The 20,094-nt window shown below is 48.0% G+C and overlaps 1 protein-coding gene across 1 annotated transcript in view; it reads left to right on the top strand.

Moving 5' to 3' along the window:
* Positions 1–20,094, top strand: part of LOC120980947 (receptor-type tyrosine-protein phosphatase beta-like) — a 237,948-nt gene that overhangs the window by 121,786 nt on the left and 96,068 nt on the right. Inside the window, exons 19-22 of the mRNA XM_040410341.1 lie at positions 391–672; positions 2,358–2,612; positions 2,743–3,012; positions 14,743–15,024. Of these exons, the coding sequence (XP_040266275.1) occupies positions 391–672; positions 2,358–2,612; positions 2,743–3,012; positions 14,743–15,024 (1,089 nt within the window). The remainder of the gene's footprint in view (positions 1–390; positions 673–2,357; positions 2,613–2,742; positions 3,013–14,742; positions 15,025–20,094) is intronic.

Raw genomic sequence — 20,094 nt, forward strand, 5'->3', positions numbered from 1 at the left:
TATAGGGCTGCATCTATATTTTGAAACACCCACCAAAAACTTCACTGAGCGTTTTCTATCCCCAAAATAGATTAAAATAGTGCATGCTGCTTCTTTAAAACACAGATTTATTTTATATGCTCTAATGAATAGACACATAAAAAACATAGAATTTGTTTAGCACACCTATGAACCTGTATGTTCAACTTGCCTGTGTAAAATAGTCCATAGTCTCCCTAAGTGATGTGGCTGCAGTTTGGTCTCCAGGCTCTAATTACAACTCTGAATTTTCTGGATCTGACGGCAGCACAGAGGGAAAAACTAAGACTAGCCGGTCTTGGTAAATGTGCCCCTGCAAGTTTTCCTCTCATTCTGTATCGACACTGAATGTTTGTACTTTCTTTATTTCAGAACCGATGTCGTTAAATTCTCCACAGATCAGTGATGTGACCTCGTCTTCTGTGTCTCTGACGTGGAGTAAACCTGATGAGTATCAGACGTCTTTCAGCTACAGAGTCCAGACCAATCTTATTCTCACCTCATCATCAGTAATGATAAATGATACAATAGTGAGAAGTGAATCAGCAACAATAGTGAATTTGACGGCAGGAGAAACATATACATTCATGGTGTATACGAGAGCTGCCGATGGCATCACTGAATCAGACCCAGTGTCACGATCTACCTGTACAGGTAATACCAATGTGTTCGGAGTATGCCAATTGATGTAAATATGGTGAAAATTGTTTTCCACTCAATTTATTTATAGAAAATTGGCAGCAACTCATCCTGTCAAGTGCCCATGCCCCTTATCTGCCTCTATAAATAATCCAGCTGAACTATCGAGGTCAAAGGGGTTCTCCAGGAGGTAAAAAAATGAAAATACTTTAATATTACTTCATTATAAATATATTCCCAAATACCTTTCATTAGTTAGAATAGCTCGTTTTGTCTGGGGAGCAATCATTAGCAGAAATAAAATGGCTGCTGTCCTATTAGTAGACACAAAACGTGTCCTAATCACACAGCAGGACAAGTTACTTCACAACACTGAGCTACAGAGCTGCCTTATCCTCCTCTCTGCTCTCTGTCAGGGATTATGATCCTGAATACAGATGATGAGATCTTCATCTGAATCTGTGTAGGAATGGAGTTCATGAGGAGACATGATGCACAGAGAGGACGGACAGGATAGGCTGTGGTAATGGAGACTGTATACAATAGCTGTTTCTCATTAGCCACATCTCCACCCATCTGTCCTCTCTGTATTTCATGTCTCATAATCCCTGATAAGCATAGCAGAGATGATGATGAGGCAGCTGTTTAGCTCAGTGTTGTGAAGTAACTCATCCTGTTATGTGATTAGGACAGGTTTTGTGTGTACTAATAGGGCGGCAGCCATTTTATTTCTTCTAATTATTGCTACCTAGACGAAACGTGCCATTATAACTAATGAAATGTATTTGGGAATATAGTTATCATAATGTAATATTTAAGTATTTTCAGTGATTTTATTTTCTTAATTCCGGGAGAACCCTTTTAAACAGAATATCTTTGTACTGGCTGACATGAGACAACGGGCTACACTGTGACATGTATTGTGTGACAGCAAGTTTCAGAATAGTGATTTGGCTGTAAATAGGCAACCAAAATGCAGAACAGTCACAGGCAGGTGGCAGTGGCACACGACGTGTACTGTGGTCTGTGATGGCAAAGTCACATGCAATTTAAAACCTGCAACCAAAAATCCAGCTGTGTTGGATTTTGTGCAACTTGCACGTCACAGTGTATTGCATGGTGACCTCACTGACAATTATAAGAAGTGATTCGCCATGCAACAACGTGATCTTCATGTTGCGTGACTCATGTCACTGTGTAGACCTAGCCATAAGGTGACACTAGCACTGAACACACAAATCTATCATCAATTTTAAATACTTGGATAACCCCTTTCAGGGTTCCATAACTAAGGGTGCATTTAGATGCTGTGAGGAACAGCCGATTTGTTGTTAATGAAGGATTTCTTCCAGACAATTGGCTGCTTGTTAAGTGGAGGTTGAGGCCCTGTATTTAGATAGAGCAATCACCTCCACAGTATGAGGACAAGCAACCCTTGCTGCTATCACTCATCCCCATACAAAATCATTGTTCCTGGACAGCAGAGTGCTGTTTAGACAGCAAGATGTGCTGCCCAGGAACAAGTATTAAGGTGTCTGCACCTACGAGCTAAACGCTTGTTCATCGGGTCATTAGTGCTCCTTTACAAAGGCTGATTATCAGGAACAAGCGTTCGTAGGAACACGATTTCTAGATAATCAGCCCAAACTTCAGCCCTTGTAAATGTGGCTTAACCAGTCTATGATTTGTTATATTCTCAGTTCCTGGACAAGTTTCCAGCCTCTCACTGACCAATTACAAGTCGGTTGATTTTCTTGGAGCCACATGGACAAAACCAGCAGGAAAAGTGGATAATTATACCGTCAGTCTAACAGGAGCCGGGAATAAGACAATACCAGCTAGTACTACACAAGTGACTTTCACAGGATTACTGCCCGGAAGAGAATATACAGTCACCGTACAGACAGTCAGTGGGAGCTGCAGCCAGATGTCTGCTCCAGTGACAGAGGCCACATGTGAGTATCATCAGGATCTGCTCAATGGTGACCCTTTTCATCATCCTTCACCTCTGTTACAGTCACTTTTCCCGTATACGTCATGTGCTGTATATGTTCTCACCTGTCTGTATTGTTGTTGTTTGTGCAGATCCAACTGAACCTGGAAAGTTATCCTTTATCAGCATCGGAACTAAGAATCTGACATTATCTTGGACAGAGCCAGTAAATATGACCGGTGTGACTAAGTCATATAATATAAGCTATGGGATGTTCCCATCAACTAACATAATTGTGACGAGCAACGCAACAAATGTCCCCCTTCAGAAGCTGACCTCAGGGACTAATTACAGCATTACTGTGGTCACAGTCGGAGTCCGGGGGTATCCGAGTTCTCCTGTCAGCGCATCTGTCTATACAAGTAGGTTCTCTCATGACTGTTTGCAACTTTTCATAAAATGTGACATGATGTGAGGAATACTACAGAGAAAATGGAGATGGAGCAGAGTAATAGAAAGCAAAGGGTAGAGGAAATGATTTTAAAAGAGTTTTCATAAAAAGTAGAGTCTGTTAATAAGACAAGCTAGGAGCATATGTTGAACATTATTGCTTAAAGGGATTTGCCAGGATTTACATTGATGACCTATCCTCAGGACTTTGCACATAACTCACCTGAATGGAACCAAACAAATTCTATTGACTATAATGGGGTGAGTTCAGTTTCCGTTCAGGAGTCTGCTTTTTTCAGCAGAGAAATAAATCCCCCATGCAAGGTTTTTCCCCTTTTTCATGGAATCTGGGATGGAGGTCAGGACATAGATGTGAACAAGGCCTTGTAGACCCGAACTCTGTCTTTTAAAAAGAAAATGCAATTAAGATAAGACAGGCCCTTTGAAATATGGAAGCAATATGGCTGACATGCAAATGTGATATTGATATCATACAGATAATATAGGGCTGCATCTATATTTTGAACACCCACCAAAAACTTCACTGAGCGTTTTCTATCCCCCAAATAGATTAAAATAGTGCATGCTGCTTCTTTAAAACACAGATGCATTTTATATGCTCTAATGAATAGACACATAAAAATACACTGAATTTGTTTAGCACACCTATGAACCTCTATGTTTAACTTGCCTGTGTAAAATAGTCCATAGTCTCCCTAAGTGATGTGGCTGCAGTTTGGTCTCCAGGCTCTAATTACAACTCTGAATTTCTCGCCCAGTTTCCTTGGGGGACACAGAAGACCTTGGGTATAGCTCATCTCCATAGGAGGCGTGACACTAAGTGAAGACTGTTAAGCCCCTCCTCCACAGCTATACCCTCAGCCTGGAGAGAGAGACTGACAGTTTTTTGCTTAGTGTCCAAGGAGGCAAGACACTCTGCAGGGCTGTTTTCTCCTTGTTTAAATTTTAGATTTTTACTTTTTTCTTTTCTTTTTGTTCCAGATCATCAGGGACAACAGAGACGCACTAGACCTCTCTGCTTCTCCCGGGGTTGAGCTGCGCCAGTGCCGGTCACCCGCACTGCTGCCTCCCCCACAGAAGACAAGGTGGATCAGGGCAGCCCAGCTCCCCTACATCCCGCCAGCGCAAGGGTCGCCCGCGCGCCAAGTCCCTCTTCCAGCGTCCTGCCACTACGGTGCCAGTAGCTGAAGGGGCGACCCTGCTGGAATGGACCGAGGGTGAAGACGGCTATGGTGAGAGAGTGGCTTCTCCAGCCCTACGTCCCCCACCCCCCCCCCACCCTGGTCTCCTGCGTGCCTGACCCCCATACTGGGCCTCTGGACCCTTCCCCTGCTGGACCTAGGCTGGCCCCTGGGGTGCCGCAGAGCGGCAATCTGCTCCCTGTCTCCCCCCTCCCCTTTTCTGGCCCTCATAGGACATGAAGCTAGTGGCTGTCTCCCCACAGCTAGCTGCAGAAGCTGCGACATAGTTTCTGCCGTCGCCTGCCTTTTCCTCACGGGCACCCCGTCTCCGGGTCCCCCCTTCTCGCCTGATCACATTGGGCCTTACCGGAGTGTTGCTCAAGGCCTGAGGCTGTGGAGTAAGGCCTCGCCTTCGGCCAGCATTAATATTCTGGTGCGGCCGGGCGCCGCAAAAACTTCAGGCTCCGCGGCCTGCTAGGCCGCCATTCCGGGCCTCTGACTCTTCCGGCCGGCGGGGTGGGCTCCCGCGGCCTGCTAGGCCGCCATTCCGGCCCCCTAACTCTTCCGGCGGCGGGGTGGGCTCCCGCGGCCGGCAAGCCGCCATTCCGGGCCCCTGTCTCTTCTGGCGGCGGGGTGGGCTCCCGCGGCCGGCAAGCCGCCATTCCGGGTCCCTGTCTCTTCCGGCCGGCGGAGTGGGCTCCCGTGGCCGGCATTGGGCTTGACTATGCCCCAGCAGGCCCCGTCCGACCGTCGGTGCCGGTCGGCGGGGCTCCGCAAATTTTGTCGCAGGCTTCGGCCTGCTGGGCCGCAATTCCGACCGGCCCGCGGGGTGGGCACCCGCGGCCGGTTTGAAGCGCCACTCATAAAGGGCCGGGCGCCGCAAATTTAGACCCCGGCTTCGCGGCCTACTAGGCCGCAAAATTCCGGCCTCTGGTGGAGGGGGCGGGAACTTCTCCAGGCGCAAATTCTTCCCGCCTAGGGGTTCCTCCGCCCCCAGGGGATCGCAGCGCCGCCCTCCTGGCCGGATCCCTGTTAACCCTTTGGGTACAGGCCGGCTCCCAAAGATCTGTGCCCCTATATGGTGGCTGCCCTTTCGCCTCAGAGAGGCTGTGTTTAACCGCTTGCCGCCACGCTAACGCCGAAAGGCGTCATTGCGGCGGCTCCCCCAGGCTACGCTAACGCCAATAGGCGTCATCTCGCGTAAGCCGAGATTTCCTGTGAACGCGCGCACACAGGCGCGCGCGCTCACAGGAACGGAAGGTAAGAGAGTTGATCTCCAGCCTGCCAGCGGCGATCGTTCGCTGGCAGGCTGGAGATGTGTTTTTTTTAACCCCTAACAGGTATATTAGACGCTGTTTTGATAACAGCGTCTAATATACCTGCTACCTGGTCCTCTGGTGGTCCCCTATGTTTGGATCGACCACCAGAGGACACAGGTAGCTCAGTAAAGTAGCACCAAGCACCACTACACTACACTACACCCCCCCCCCCGTCACTTATTAACCCCTTATTAGCCCCTGATCACCCCATATAGACTCCCTGATCACCCCCCTGTCATTGATTACCCCCCTGTCATTGATTACCCCCCTGTAAAGCTCCATTCAGACGTCCGCATGATTTTTACGGATCCACTGATAGATGGATCGGATCCGCAAAACGCATCCGGACGTCCGAATGAATCCTTACAGGGGCGTGATCAATGACTGTGGTGATCACCCCATATAGACTCCCTGATCACCCCCCTGTCATTGATTACCCCCCTGTCATTGATTACCCCCCTGCAAAGCTCCATTCAGACGTCCGCATGATTTTTACGGATCCACTGATAGATGGATCAGATCCGCAAAACGCATCCGGACGTCTGAATGAAGCCTTACAGGGGCATGATCAATGACTGTGGTGATCACCCCATATAGACTCCCTGATCACCCCCCTGTAAAGCTCCATTCAGATGTCCGCATGATTTTTACGGATGCACTGATAGATGGATCGGATCCGCAAAACGCATCCGGACGTCTGAATGAAGCCTTACAGGGGCATGATCAATGACTGTGGTGATCACCCCATATAGACTCCCTGATCACCCCCCTGTAAAGCTCCATTCAGATGTCCGCATGATTTTTACGGATGCACTGATAGATGGATCGGATCCGCAAAACGCATCCGGACGTCTGAATGAAGCCTTACAGGGGCATGATCAATGACTGTGGTGATCACCCCATATAGACTCCCTGATCACCCCCCTGTCATTGATTACCCCCCTGTCATTGATTACCCCCCTATAAAGCTCCATTCAGACGTCCGCATGATTTTTACGGATCCACTGATAGATGGATCGGATCCGCAAAACGCATCCGGACGTCTGAATGAAGCCTTACAGGGGCATGATCAATGACTGTGGTGATCACCCCATATAGACTCCCTGATCACCCCCCTGTCATTGATTACCCCCCTGTAAAGCTCCATTCAGATGTCCGCATGATTTTTACGGATGCACTGATAGATGGATCGGATCTGCAAAACGCATACGGACGTCTGAATGAAGCCTTACACGGGCGTGATCAATGACTGTGGTTATCACCCCATATAGACTCCCTGATCACCCCCCTGTCATTGATCACCCCCCTGTCATTGATCAACCCCCTGTCATTGATCAACCCCCCTGTCATTGATCACCCCCCTGTCATTGATCACCCTCTGTAAGGCTCCATTCAGACATTTTTTTGGCCCAAGTTAGCGGAATTATTATTTTTTTTTTCTTACAAAGTCTCATATTCCACTAACTTGTGTCAAAAAATAAAATCTCACATGAACTCACTATACCCCTCCCGGAATCCAAATGCGTAAAATTTTTTAGACATTTATATTCCAGACTTCTTCTCACGCTTTAGGGCCCCTAGAATGCCAGGGCAGTATAAATACCCCACATGTGACCCCATTTCGGAAAGAAGACACCCCCAGGTATTCCGTGAGGGGCATATTGAGTCCATGAAAGATTGAAATTTTTGTCCCAAGTAAGCGGAACGGGAGACTTTGTGAGAAAAAAATTAAAAATATCAATTTCCGCTAACTTGTGCCCAAAAAAATAAATTTCTATGAACTCGCCATGCCCCTCATTGAATACCTTGGGGTGTCTTCTTTCCAAAATGGGGTCACATGTGGGGTATTTATACTGCCCTGGCATTCTAGGGGCCCCAAAGCGTGAGAAGAAGTCTGGTATCCAAATGTCTAAAAATGCCCTCCTAAAAGGAATTTGGGCACCTTTGCGCATCTAGGCTGCAAAAAAGTGTCACACATCTGGTATCGCCGTACTCAGGAGAAGTTGGGGAATGTGTTTTGGGGTGTCATTTTACATATACCCATGCTGGGTGAGAGAAATATCTTGGTCAAATGCCAACTTTGTATAAAAAAATGGGAAAAGTTGTCTTTTGCCAAGATATTTCTCTCACCCAGCAAGGGTATATGTAAAATGACACCCCAAAACACATTCCCCAACTTCTCCTGAATACGGCGATACCACATGTGTGACACTTTTTTGCAGCCTAGGTGGGCAAAGGGGCCCATATTCCAAAGAGCACCTTTAGGATTTCACAGGTCATTTACCTACTTACCACACATTAGGGCCCCTGGAAAATGCCAGGGCAGTATAACTACCCCACAAGTGACCCCATTTTGGAAAGAAGACACCCCAAGGTATTCCGTGAGGGGCATGGCGAGTTCCTAGAATTTTTTATTTTTTGTCACAAGTTAGTGGAAAATGCTGATTTTTTTTTTTTCTTTTTTTTTTCATACAAAGTCTCATATTCCACTAACTTGTGACAAAAAATAAAAACTTCCATGAACTCACTATGCCCATCAGCGAATACCTTGGGGTCTCTTCTTTCCAAAATGGGGTCACTTGTGGGGTAGTTATACTGCCCTGGCATTCTAGGGGCCCAAATGTGTGGTAAGGAGTTTGAAATCAAATTCTGTAAAAAATGACCTGTGAAATCCGAAAGGTGCTCTTTGGAATATGGGCCCCTTTGCCCACCTAGGCTGCAAAAAAGTGTCACACATCTGGTATCCCCGTACTCAGGAGAAGGTGGGGAATGTGTTTTGGGGTGTCATTTTACATATACCCCTGCTGGGTGAGAGAAATATCTTGGCAAAAGACAAATTTTCCCATTTTTTTATACAAAGTTGGCATTTGACCAAGATATTTCTCTCACCCAGCATGGGTATATGTAAAAAGACACCCCAAAACACATTCCTCAACTTCTCCTGAATACAGAGATACCAGATGTGTGACACTTTTTTGCAGTCTAGGTGGGCAAAGGGGCCCATATTCCAAAGAGCACCTTTCGGATTTCACAGGTCATTTTTTACAGAATTTGATTTCAAACTCCTTACCACACATTCGGGCCCCTAGAATGCCAGGGCAGTATAACTACCCCACAAGTGACCCCATTTTGGAAAGAAGAGACCCCAAGGTATTCGCTGATGGGCATAGTGAGTTCATGGAAGTTTTTATTTTTTGTCACAAGTTAGTGGAATATGAGACTTTTTATGAAAAAAAAATAAAAAAAAAAAATCATCATTTTCCACTAACTTGTGACAAAAAATAAAAAATTCTAGGAACTTGCCATGCCCCTCACGGAATAACTTGGGGTGTCTTCTTTCCAAAATGGGGTCACTTGTGGGGTAGTTATACTGCCTTGGCATTCTAGGGGCCCGAATGTGTGGTAAGGAGTTTGAAATCAAATTCTGTAAAAAATGACCTGTGAAATCCGAAAGGTGCTCTTTGGAATATGGGCCCCTTTGCCCACCTAGGCTGCAAAAAAGTGTCACACATCTGGTATTGCCGTACTCAGGAGAAGGTGGGGAATGTGTTTTGGGGTGTCATTTTACATATACCCATGCTGGGTGAGAGAAATATCTTGGCAAAAGACAACTTTTCCCATTTTTTTATACAAAGTTGGCATTTGACCAAGATATTTATCTCACCCAGCATGGGTATATGTAAAAAGACACCCCAAAACACATTCCTCAACTTCTCCTGAATACAGAGATACCAGATGTGTGACACTTTTTTGCAGCCTAGGTGGGCAAAGGGGCCCATATTCCAAAGAGCACCTTTCGGATTTCACAGGTCATTTTTTACAGAATTTGATTTCAAACTCCTTACCACACATTTGGGCCCCTAGAATGCCAGGGCAGTATAACTACCCCACAAGTGACCCCATTTTGGAAAGAAGAGATCCCAAGGTATTTCCTGATGGGCATAGTGAGTTCATAGAAGTTTTTACTTTTTGTCACAAGTTAGTGGAATATGAGACTTTGTAAGAAAAAAAAAAAAAAAAATCATCATTTTCCGCTAACTTGTGACAAAAAATAAAAAGTTCTATGAACTCACTATGCCCATCAGCGAATACCTTAGGGTGTGTACTTTCCGAAATGGGGTCATTTGTGGGGTGTTTGTACTGTCTGGCCATTGTAGAACCTCAGGAAACATGACAGGTGCTCAGAAAGTCAGAGCTGCTTCAAAAAGCGGAAATTCACATTTTTGTACCATAGTTTGTAAACGCTATAACTTTTACCCAAACCATTTTTTTTTTTTTACCCAAACATTTTTTTTTTATCAAAGACATGTAGAACTATAAATTTAGAGCAAAATTTCTATATGGATCTCGTTTTTTTTGCAAAATTTTACAACTGAAAGTGAAAAATGTCATTTTTTTTGCAAAAAAATCGTTAAATTTCGATTAATAACAAAAAAAGTAAAAATGTCAGCAGCAATGAAATACCACCAAATGAAAGCTCTATTAGTGAGAAGAAAAGGAGGTAAAATTCATTTGGGTGGTAAGTTGCATGACCGAGCAATAAACGGTGAAAGTAGTGTAGTGCCGATTTGTAAAAAAGGGCCTGGTCTTTAGGGGGGTATAAACCTGTGGTCCTTAAGTGGTTAAAATAAATAAAAGAAAAATAAATAAAAATAAATAAATAATAATAATAATAATAATAATAATGAATAATAGATAACTAATTTCTATTGGACTGCGCAGGACGCTGCAGCCTCATCAGTAGTGGTGCATGTCTGCATGACCTCTTTCCACAGGCGGCATGGTGTTGCGCTCCCGGCCTGCGTCGCTGCTAGGGCATTTCCCCTTTTAGGCGGTTTTCTTGCCCTCTTCCAGGATACGGCGCTGGCCAAGTGCATGCGGCCCTTCCGTAGGCAGCATTCATCATCTCTCCAGTTATGGTGCCTGCCATGTGCATCCCCCCCCCTCCTCCTAGGCGGGATACTGCACTCTCCCTGGCTGCCGGCTGGCCATGTGCATGACCCCCTTCTTAGGCGGAATACTGCACCTTCACCGGATACGGTGCTGGCCATGTGCATGACCCCCTTCCATGGGCGGAACGCAGAACTCACTGGATTCGCTGCCGGCCATGTGCGTGACCCCCTTCTCTAGGCGGAACGCTGCACTCTCACTGGATTCGCTGCCGGCCATGTGCGTGACCCCCTTCTCTGGGCGGAACGCTACACTCTCACTGGATCTGTTGCCGATCATGTGCATGACCCCCTTTTTAGGCGGAATACTGCACTCTCACCGGTTACGGTACTGGCTATGTGCACAACCCCCTTCCATAGGCGAAATGCTGCACTCTCACTGATGTGCTATGATGTACTTATGTACTATGTTACTATGCTGCACTCTCACTGGTTTCGCTGCTGGCCATAGGCATGACCCCCTTCCATAGGCGGTATGCTGCACTCATTGTATTTGCTGCCGGCCTTGGGTATGCCTCCTTCCCTCAGGCAGCATACATACATCCCTCTGTCTGTGGTTGTTTTCTCGCAGGTACGTTGCTGGCCATGTGCATGTACCCCATACATGGCGGAGTGCTTGCACTCTCGCTGGATCCGCTGTCGGCCATATGCATGACCCCTCTTCCATGGGCGGTGTACGCACTCTCGCTGGATTCGCTGCCAGCCATGGGCATGCCTTTCTTCCTCAGGCGACAAACACACATTTTCACTGAATGTGTTTGTCCCTCGCCAGTACGTTGCTGGCCATGTGTATAACTCCCATACATGGCGGGGTGCTCGCACTCTCCCTGGATGAGATGCTGGCCATGTGCATTACCCCCCCTTTTTTCTGGGCGGCATGCTACACTCTCACCGGATACGTTGCTGGCCATGAGCATGGCCCTCTTACATGGGTGGAACGCTTGCACTCCCCTTGGATACGGTGCTGGCCTTGTGCGTGACCACCCCTCATTCCATGGGCAGAATTTGGCACGCTCATGAGATTCACGGCTGTCCTTGTATGGCTGTGCTGGACTTGTACATGTCCCTTTTCATTGGCAGAGTAGTTGCACTCTCGCTAAGTTCAGTGTTGGGTGTATTATTGCACACTCACTTAATGCTAGGATAACCCTGTGCATGTTCCCCTTTCACTAGGTGGACCTCCTGCGTTCCTGCTGGATTATAGGGTATGTCCTGCTTCTCTGAAGTAGGTACGGCCTTAGGCATCACTCCCTTTTGGGACGGGCCTTTGCACTCTTGCCGACTGCAGTTTGCCAGGTACAATTTCCCCCTTTCGGGGCGGACTGCTTGCGTTCCATCGCATGCTATACTAGGCTTGTGCATAACTCCCTTTCAGGTTGCACTTTGCAATTCCGTACATGCTGTGGCACTCTGTGGCGAGCCCCTTTTTCGCTAAGTAACCTTTTTGCAGTGAGCGGACGTTCTTGTGCGTTGTTTGGGCCGTGTATGCCTTCTCCTCCTGTAGGTGGGTTGGCCTTCTCACTGCTTACGGAGCTGCTCGTACGTATGCCTCACCTGCTTCCTGCGGCATACTTTTGTTTTCTTGGGATACGATGCTTGCCGCAAGCCTTGCACTCGTCTCTAAGGAGTTCATTCTGTCCACCTGACCCGGACGGGCTCTACTTGCTCTCTGCTGCACCGAGCTGGGTGGTACTCATTCATTTAGTTGGCCTTTCATCCCAGGGAGTGTTCGTGGGTCCTAGATGCGTGCCCATTCGTCCTTCCGCGGCATTGCTTCCCTGCGCTAGTGGTCACATGGTCGAGAGTGCTGTTGTCTGCAGCGCCCCTCGAATTCTTCGTTGGCTCTGGCAGGACTGCGGTTCCCTTGCCTGCTGCAATTTCCTCCTCTTCGGATGCAGTGTGGTATGAGTCCTTCCTCTTGGCGCCTCTACGCTTCAGTCTGATCTGCTACCAGGTTCGGGCCGCTCTTCTCGGGAAGGTCACCCAACTTCTCTTGGGTGCTCGATTACCCAGGTCCGGAGGACCTCCACCTTGGGTTCTTCAGGGTATTCGCCTTCTGCGAGGCGGTGAACCGGGCGTCTCATTGTAGCGGGGTTCTGCTTTTGAGCTGTCCTATGGCTTCCCTGTTGCCCACTCCTCCTTTCGGTTGGAGGGTGTTATGCCGGCCTCTGTCTCGACTACCTTATCTCGCCGGCTCTGTTTGGCTCCCGCTCGGTACAGATCACTCCGATGTGGCTTCTGCCCCGTCAGACTTCAGAGGCTGTTCCTTCACTGTCCTCCCCTCTGGGGAGAGCATGGTTGTTCATGTGGATGGTTCCGGTGTTCCTTTTGGCCTCGTACTGTTCACACTGGCTGTATTAGCTGTGTGCCTATTTACCGAGTCTACCGCGTTCTGTCCCCCCGCTGAGTGCAGATTGGGTGGTCCATTCTAAGACAATGGTCTTGCTGTAGACTTACCTTCGCGGTAACTTGGGGGGACTACCTTTCAGTCCAGATTGTCCTTTGATCTCCCACACCGGGACTGTAGAACGTGGCTACATCAGCATGGACTTTAGCCTGTCTTGTCCTGGCATCTGGCGGATGCTGGGCGGACCCTTTGGTTCCTTTCCGTCTGTCCTTCTGCTCCCCCACTCGGGTGGATACGGGACAACGTTGCTCGGGGGCCGACGGGACCAGTTTTGTCGACCCTTCTGCCCGTGTTACTGGTCTGCGCCTGATCACATTGGGTTTTCGCCCGCTTGCCAGACGACTCCAGCGGGCTCGCTACTGTCCGCTCCTGGCTGTGTTTCGTCCAGGATCTGTCGTAAGACTTAGGTTTTTTTTGTCTGGGGTTCTGTGGGAAGCTGTGCATTCCCCACTCTGACTTTCTCTCCCCATGGTTCTGTCTTTTTTCCAGTCCGGCCTGGACCTGGGACTCCTTTACTTGAGGTGTCAAGTGTCGGCGCTGTTCTTCCTCTTCCAGCGTTCCCCGGCCCTCTGGGCCTGTCAAGACCTTCTTCCTCGGAGTGGCTCTTTGGTTCCTCTGTACTGTCCTTCGGTACCGCCCTGGGAACTACATACTGAGCTCTCGGCGCTCCAATCTTGTCCTTGGAGCCGTTACAGAAGTTCTCTCTACCCCTTCTGTCCTGTACGGTTGTGTTTCCGTATCAGTCGTGTCTCTGACGGGTGCCTGAATGGCCCCTTTTTGTTCCGAGCCTTCTGTCTTTTCCCAGGACAGGGCTGTTCTACATCCCGTTTCTTCCTTCCTTCCTTCTGAAGGTGGTGTTTGCCTTTCGCTTCAACACTTCACCGATTTGGACATTGGCCCTTGCCGTTTTTACTTGGAGATCTCCGACTCTTGTCGACGTTCGGTCTCTTGGGTTTCCAGGAGGTCCGCGCTTAGGGTTGACGGACTCCAGGGTGGTTTTTCCTCCGCTTTATCAGATTGGCTATTGCTGAGGTTACCGCACCAAGGGCAGGATTCTGCCTTTGGTGTCACCGTTCATTTCACCAGAGCGGTCGGTACCTCCTAGGCCGGAGGCATTGGGCTTCGGCCATGCATTTGGGCAAGGCGGCCACAGGTTTTCCTTGCACGCCTTACCGAGTTCTACAGGGTGCATACTCTGGCTTTGGCAGATGCTGCCTTGGCCCGCCTGGGTCTGCAGGCGGCGGTTCCTTGATGCCTTCGGGTGCTTCGCCTTGGAGCTGTGGTCCCTCCCCTTTTGGACTGCTTTTGAACGTCCCAAGGTCTTCTGTGTCCCCTAAGGAAACTGGGCGAGAAAACGAGATTTTTGTATAACTTACCAGTAAAATCTCTTTCTCGCTCTTTCCTTGGGGGACACAGCACCCACCCATTCATTGTTTTTCTCTACACAGTTTCCGAGTTTTTGTTACCCGTTGGGTAGTTGGCTTGTTGGTTCCTTGTTGGACTTTGCCTTTTTTCACTACTTGGACACGCAACTGGCAGTCTCTCTCTCCAGGCTGAGGGTATAGCTGTGGAGGAGGGGCTTAACAGTCTTCACTTAGTGTCACGCCTCCTATGGAGATGAGCTATACCCAAGGTCTTCTGTGTCCCCCAAGGAAAGAGCGAGAAAGAGATTTTACTGGTAAGTTATACAAAAATCTCGTTTTTCTGGATCTGACGGCAGCACAGAGGGAAAAAACTAAGACTAGCCGGTCTTGGTAAATGTGCCCCTGCAAGTTTTCCTCTCATTCTGTATCGACACTGAATGTTTGTACTTTCTTTATTTCAGAACCGATGTCGGTAAATTCTCCGCAGATCAGTAATGTGACCTCGTCTTCTGTGTCTCTGACGTGGAGTAAACCTGATGAGTATCAGACGTCTTACAGCTACAGAGTCCAGACCAATCTCATTCTCACCTCATCATCAGTAATGATAAATAATACAATAGTGAGAAGTGAATCAGCGACAATAATGAATTTGACGGCAGGAGAAACATATACATTCATGGTGTATACGAGAGCTGCTGATGGCATCACTGAATCAGACCCGGTGTCACTATCCACCTGCACAGGTAATACCAATGTGTTCAGAGTATGCCAATTGATGTAAATATGGTGAAAATTGTTTTCCACTCAATTTATTTATAGAAAATTGGCAGCAACTCATCCTGTCAAGTGCCCATGCCCCTTATCTGCCTCTATAAATAATCCAGCTGAACTATCGAGGTCAAAGGGGTTCTCCAGGAGGTAAAAAAATGAAAATACTTTAATATTACTTCATTATAAATATATTCCCAAATACCTTTCATTAGTTAGAATAGCTCGTTTTGTCTGGGGAGCAATCATTAGCAGAAATAAAATGGCTGCTGTCCTATTAGTAGACACAAAACATGTCCTAATCACACAGCAGGACAAGTTACTTCACAACACTAAGCTACAGAGCTGCCTCATCCTCCTCTCTGCTCTCTGTCAGGGATTATGATCCTGAATACAGATGATGAGATCTTCATCTGAATCTGTGTAGGAATGGAGTTCATGAGGAGACATGATGAACAGAGAGGACGGACAGGACAGGCTGTGGTAATGGAGTGTCACTACCAGAGCTCGGAGGAGTTCTCACTGCTCTGTTTCTCCGCCCCTGTGATGAGCTCTTTACTTTCTGTTTCCTTCCTCCCAGCTGTTCCTCCTGCGTTTGATTTCCCTGCCTTTAAATCACCCCTCCTCCTTTTGTAGTGTGTGGATTATATTTCTCATTTGAGTTGTAGCTCTTGCTTGAGTATCTTCCCTTGTATGCTATCCTTTCACTGGACCTGTGTTCTGCTGCAGCAAGTACTCCGGATATTGCCAGCCTGTCTTTGGATCCGTCTTCACTGCGGCTGCAGCTCCTTCAGCTAAGTGTGCAGACATTGTAGTGTATCTGTGTGTTTTCTGACTGGATCCGAGGCGACCACGGTTCCCTCCATATACTGAGCAGGGCACCGGTGGCCGTGCCCCTTCCACTATTGTAGGGGTTACAGTGGTCATCAGTCTTAGGTACGCGGGCATGCCTCGTTCCACCATTTGGATCCGGGCATGGGCTTAGCAGCGTAGGGAGAGCTTTGAGGGTCTGACAGGGGTCACCCTTTGTCCTCCCTGGTTTGGGTCCGGTCAGCAGCTCTGTTTTCTGTGCATGCTCTTGTTGCTCACATACAGCCGTGACATTATAATCCACCTAAACCGTCTTTTTTGACATGGATCCGCTTTCTGGCCTGGTTGACCACATGCAGGGTCTTTCTTTGGAGGTAGCGGATCTCCGCAATCTATGACTCAGCTTCAAGCATTGGGCTCTGCTCCGGCCCATGGAGTCTGTTGCGAGCCAAAGGTCTCACTTCCGGAAACGTTCTCTGGGGGCAGTGAGAGTTTTGTTCGCTTCAGAGAGGCATGCAAACTCCATTTTTGCTTGTGTCCCAATTCCTCTGGTAATCAGGAGCAGAGGGTGAGGATTGTCATCTCCCTGCTCAGGGGTAATGCTCAGACTTGGGCTTTTTCGCTGCCATCAGGGGATCCCTCCCTTCGATCCATGGAAGGATTTTTTGTGGCCCTGGGGCAGATATATGATGACCCGGATCGTGTTGCTCTGGCCGAATCTAACTTACGTTTTTTATGCCAGAGCAAACTGTCTGCGGAGCTTTAGTGTTCTGAATTTCGGAGATGGGCAGCTGATTCAGGTTGGAATGATGCTGCACTCCGGAGTCAGTTCTGTCATGGTCTCTCAGAGAGATTGAAAGATGCGTTTGCTTTCCATGAGAGACCAACATCCTTAGAGTCTGCCATGTCATTGGCGGTACGCCTTGACAGGCGTCTAAGAGAAAGAAACGAGACCTCTCTGTCCAGCCATTGTCAGTCTAGGGGCAGTGGTGCGGACTCATTCAGTGTGCAGGGGCCTCATCCTGTCTCAGTCCCCTCTGAGGAGGAGCCCATGCAGCTAGGTCGACTTGCCCCTGATAAAAGAGGATTTAGTCCTCAGAGTATGGTGTGTTTTTGTTGTGGGGGCATAGGTCATTTGGCAAATGTTTGTCCGTCTAGGAGATTCTTGAACTGTACTAAGAGCGATAATAAGAGAAAAACCTCAAAAGGTAAATCATCAAACTCTGTTTCATCTGCTACTTTGGGCAAAGTTGATGTAGGAATTGATGCTTTTCCTCTGACCTGCAGTTCCCGTTTTATCCTGTCTGCCAGGGTGGCGCTAGAGAGCAAAGTCATTTCTTGTGAGATTTTTGTTGATAGTGGAGCGGCCGTCAATCTTATTGACACTCAATTTGTAGCCATGCATGGTTTTCAGGTTTGCACATTAGAAAAGGATATACCTGTTTTTGCTATTGACTCTGCTCCACTCTCACAGAGATCTCTGAAGGGCATTGTTCACAATATCCGGTTAGCTGTAGGTGACACTCATGTGGAGGATATATCTCTTGTTTTGTCCTTAACGGATTGCCTTCTCCTCTAGTTTTGGGGTTACCCTGGCTCACTAGACATAACCCCACTATTGATTGGCAAGGAAGGCATATAAATGAGTGGAGTGACTTTTGTAGAGAAAATTGTCTTACAGCGACTTTTGCAGAGGTGTCTACTAAAACTGTGCCATCATTTCTCTCTGATTTCTCGGACGTGTTTTCCGAGAGCGGTGTTCAGGAGCTACCTCCTCACCGGGAGTTTGACTGTCCCATTAACCTCATTCCCGGCCCCAAGCTGCCAAAAGCTCGCCTCTACAATCTCTCACAACCGGAAAGAATCGCAATGCAAACCTATATCTCCGAGAGTCTCGATAAGGGGCATATTCGTCCCTCAAAATCACCTGTTGCCGCTGGTTTTTTTTTTTGTTAAAAAAAAAGATGGCTCTCTGAGACCTTGCCTAGATTTTAGGGAGCTGAACCGTATCACGATTCGCGATCCCTATCCCCTTCCTCTGATCCCGGACCTCTTCAACCAAATTGTTGGGGCCAAGGTTTTTTCCAAATTGGATTTGAGAGGCGCGTACAACCTGGTCAGGGTCAGAGAGGGGGATGAATGGAAAACTGCCTTTAATACCCCTAACGGGCATTTCGAGAATCCCGTTATGCCTTTCGGCCTGATGAATGCTCCGGCCGTCTTTCAGCATTTTGTTAACAGTATTTTCTACCATTTAATGGGGAAATTTGTATTGGTGTATCTTGATGATATTTAGATTTTTTCCCCTGATGTTCAGACCCATCAGGATCATCTTTTTCAGGTTCTGCAGATTCTGCGGGAAAATAAATTGTACGCCAAGCTGGAGAAATGTCTTTTTATGGTATCGGAGATTCAATTTCTGGGTTTTCTCCTCTCTGCTTCTGGTTTTCGCATGGATCCGGAGAAGGTCCGTGCTGTACTTGAGTGGGAGCTTCCTGAGAATCAGAAGGCATTGATGCGCTTTCTGGGTTCTGCGAACTATTACAGAAAGTTCATTTTGAATTATTCCTCTGTTGTCAAACCCCTCACTGACATGACAAAAAAGGGGGCGGATTTTTCCTCTTGGTCGGAGGAGGCGCTTGCAGCTTTTTCTAAGATTAAAGAGAGTTTTGCATCTGCTCCCGTCTTGGTGCATCCCGATGTTTCCTTACCTTTTATTGTTGAGGTGGATGCTTCCGAGGTGGGTGTGGGTGCGGTTTTGTCCCAGGGCCCTTCTCCTGCCAAATGGCGACCCTGTGCCTTTTTCTCTAAAAAACTCTCCCCGGCAGAGAAAAACTATGATGTGGGAGATAGGGAGTTGTTGGCCATCAAGTTGGCTTTCGAGAAATGGCGCCATTGGTTGGAGGGGGCCAGGCACCATATCACCGTATTTACCGACCATAAGAATCTGGCATACTTGGAGTCGGCCAGGCGTATGAATCCGAGACAGGCCAGATGGTCTCTGTTCTTCTCCAGATTCAATTTTGTCGTTACATTCCGCCCTGGGATCAAAAATGTGAAGGCTATGCTCTCTCTCGCTGTTTTCCGGGAGGAGGAAACTCCGAGGACCCGGGTCCCATTTTGGCGGAGGGGGTAGTTGTTTCTGCTCTATATTCTGATTTGGAGGCCGAGGTCCAGGCTACCCAGACTGAGGCACCTGCCCGTTGTCCTTCTGGGAAGTTGTTTGTGCCTCCTGAGCTACGTCACAAACTCTTCAAGGAGCATCATGATACTGTTCTTGCTGGTCACCCCGGGAGTAGAGCCACGGTAGATCTCATTGCTCAGAGATTTTGGTGGCCGGCTCTTCGTAAGTCGGTGGAGGGTTTTGTGGCTGCTTGTGAGACGTGCGCTCGCGCTAAGGTCCCTCGTTCACGGCCTTCAGGTTCCCTTCTCCCGTTACCCATACCTTCCCGTCCTTGGACACACCTGTCCATGGACTTTATCACGGATCTTCCTCGTTCCTCAGGGAAGTCGGTGATCCTGGTGGTGGTGGACCGTTTTAGCAAGATGGCTCATTTCGTACCTTTCCCTGGTTTACCCAATGCTAAAACGTTGGCGCAAGCTTTTGTCGACCATATTGTTAAATTGCATGGCATTCCCTCTGATATTGTTTCCGATAGAGGCACGCAGTTTGTGTCCAGATTCTGGAAGGCTTTCTGTTCTCGCCTGGGGGTTCGGCTGTCCTTCTCTTCTGATTTTCACCCGCAGTCGAATGGTCAGACTGAGCGCCTCAATCAGAATCTGGAGACATATTTGCGCTGTTTTGTGGCAGAGAACCAGGAGGATTGGTGTTCATTTCTCCCTCTTGCTGAGTTTGCTCTGAACAACCGTCGTCAGGAATCTTCTGATAAGTCACCATTCTTTGGTGCATATGGGTTCCATCCGCAGTTTGGGACATTCTCGGGAGGGGCTCTTTCTGGTTTACCTGAGGAGGAGAGATTTTCTTCGTCTTTGTCTACCATTTGGCAAAAGATTCAGAGTAATCTTAGAAAGATGAGTGAGAAGTATAAGCGTGTGGCTGATAAGAGACGTGTGCCTGGTCCGGACCTGAATGTGGGTGATCTGGTGTGGTTGTCTACAAGAAATATTAAACTGAAGGTTCCCTCCTGGAAATTGGGTCCCAAGTTTATTGGGCCTTATAAAATCTTGTCAGTCATCAATCCTGTTGCCTTCCGTCTTGATCTTCCACGGGTTTG

Source organism: Bufo bufo, chromosome 10 (assembly GCF_905171765.1).
Source record: "Bufo bufo chromosome 10, aBufBuf1.1, whole genome shotgun sequence".
Lineage (NCBI taxonomy): Eukaryota > Metazoa > Chordata > Amphibia > Anura > Bufonidae > Bufo > Bufo bufo.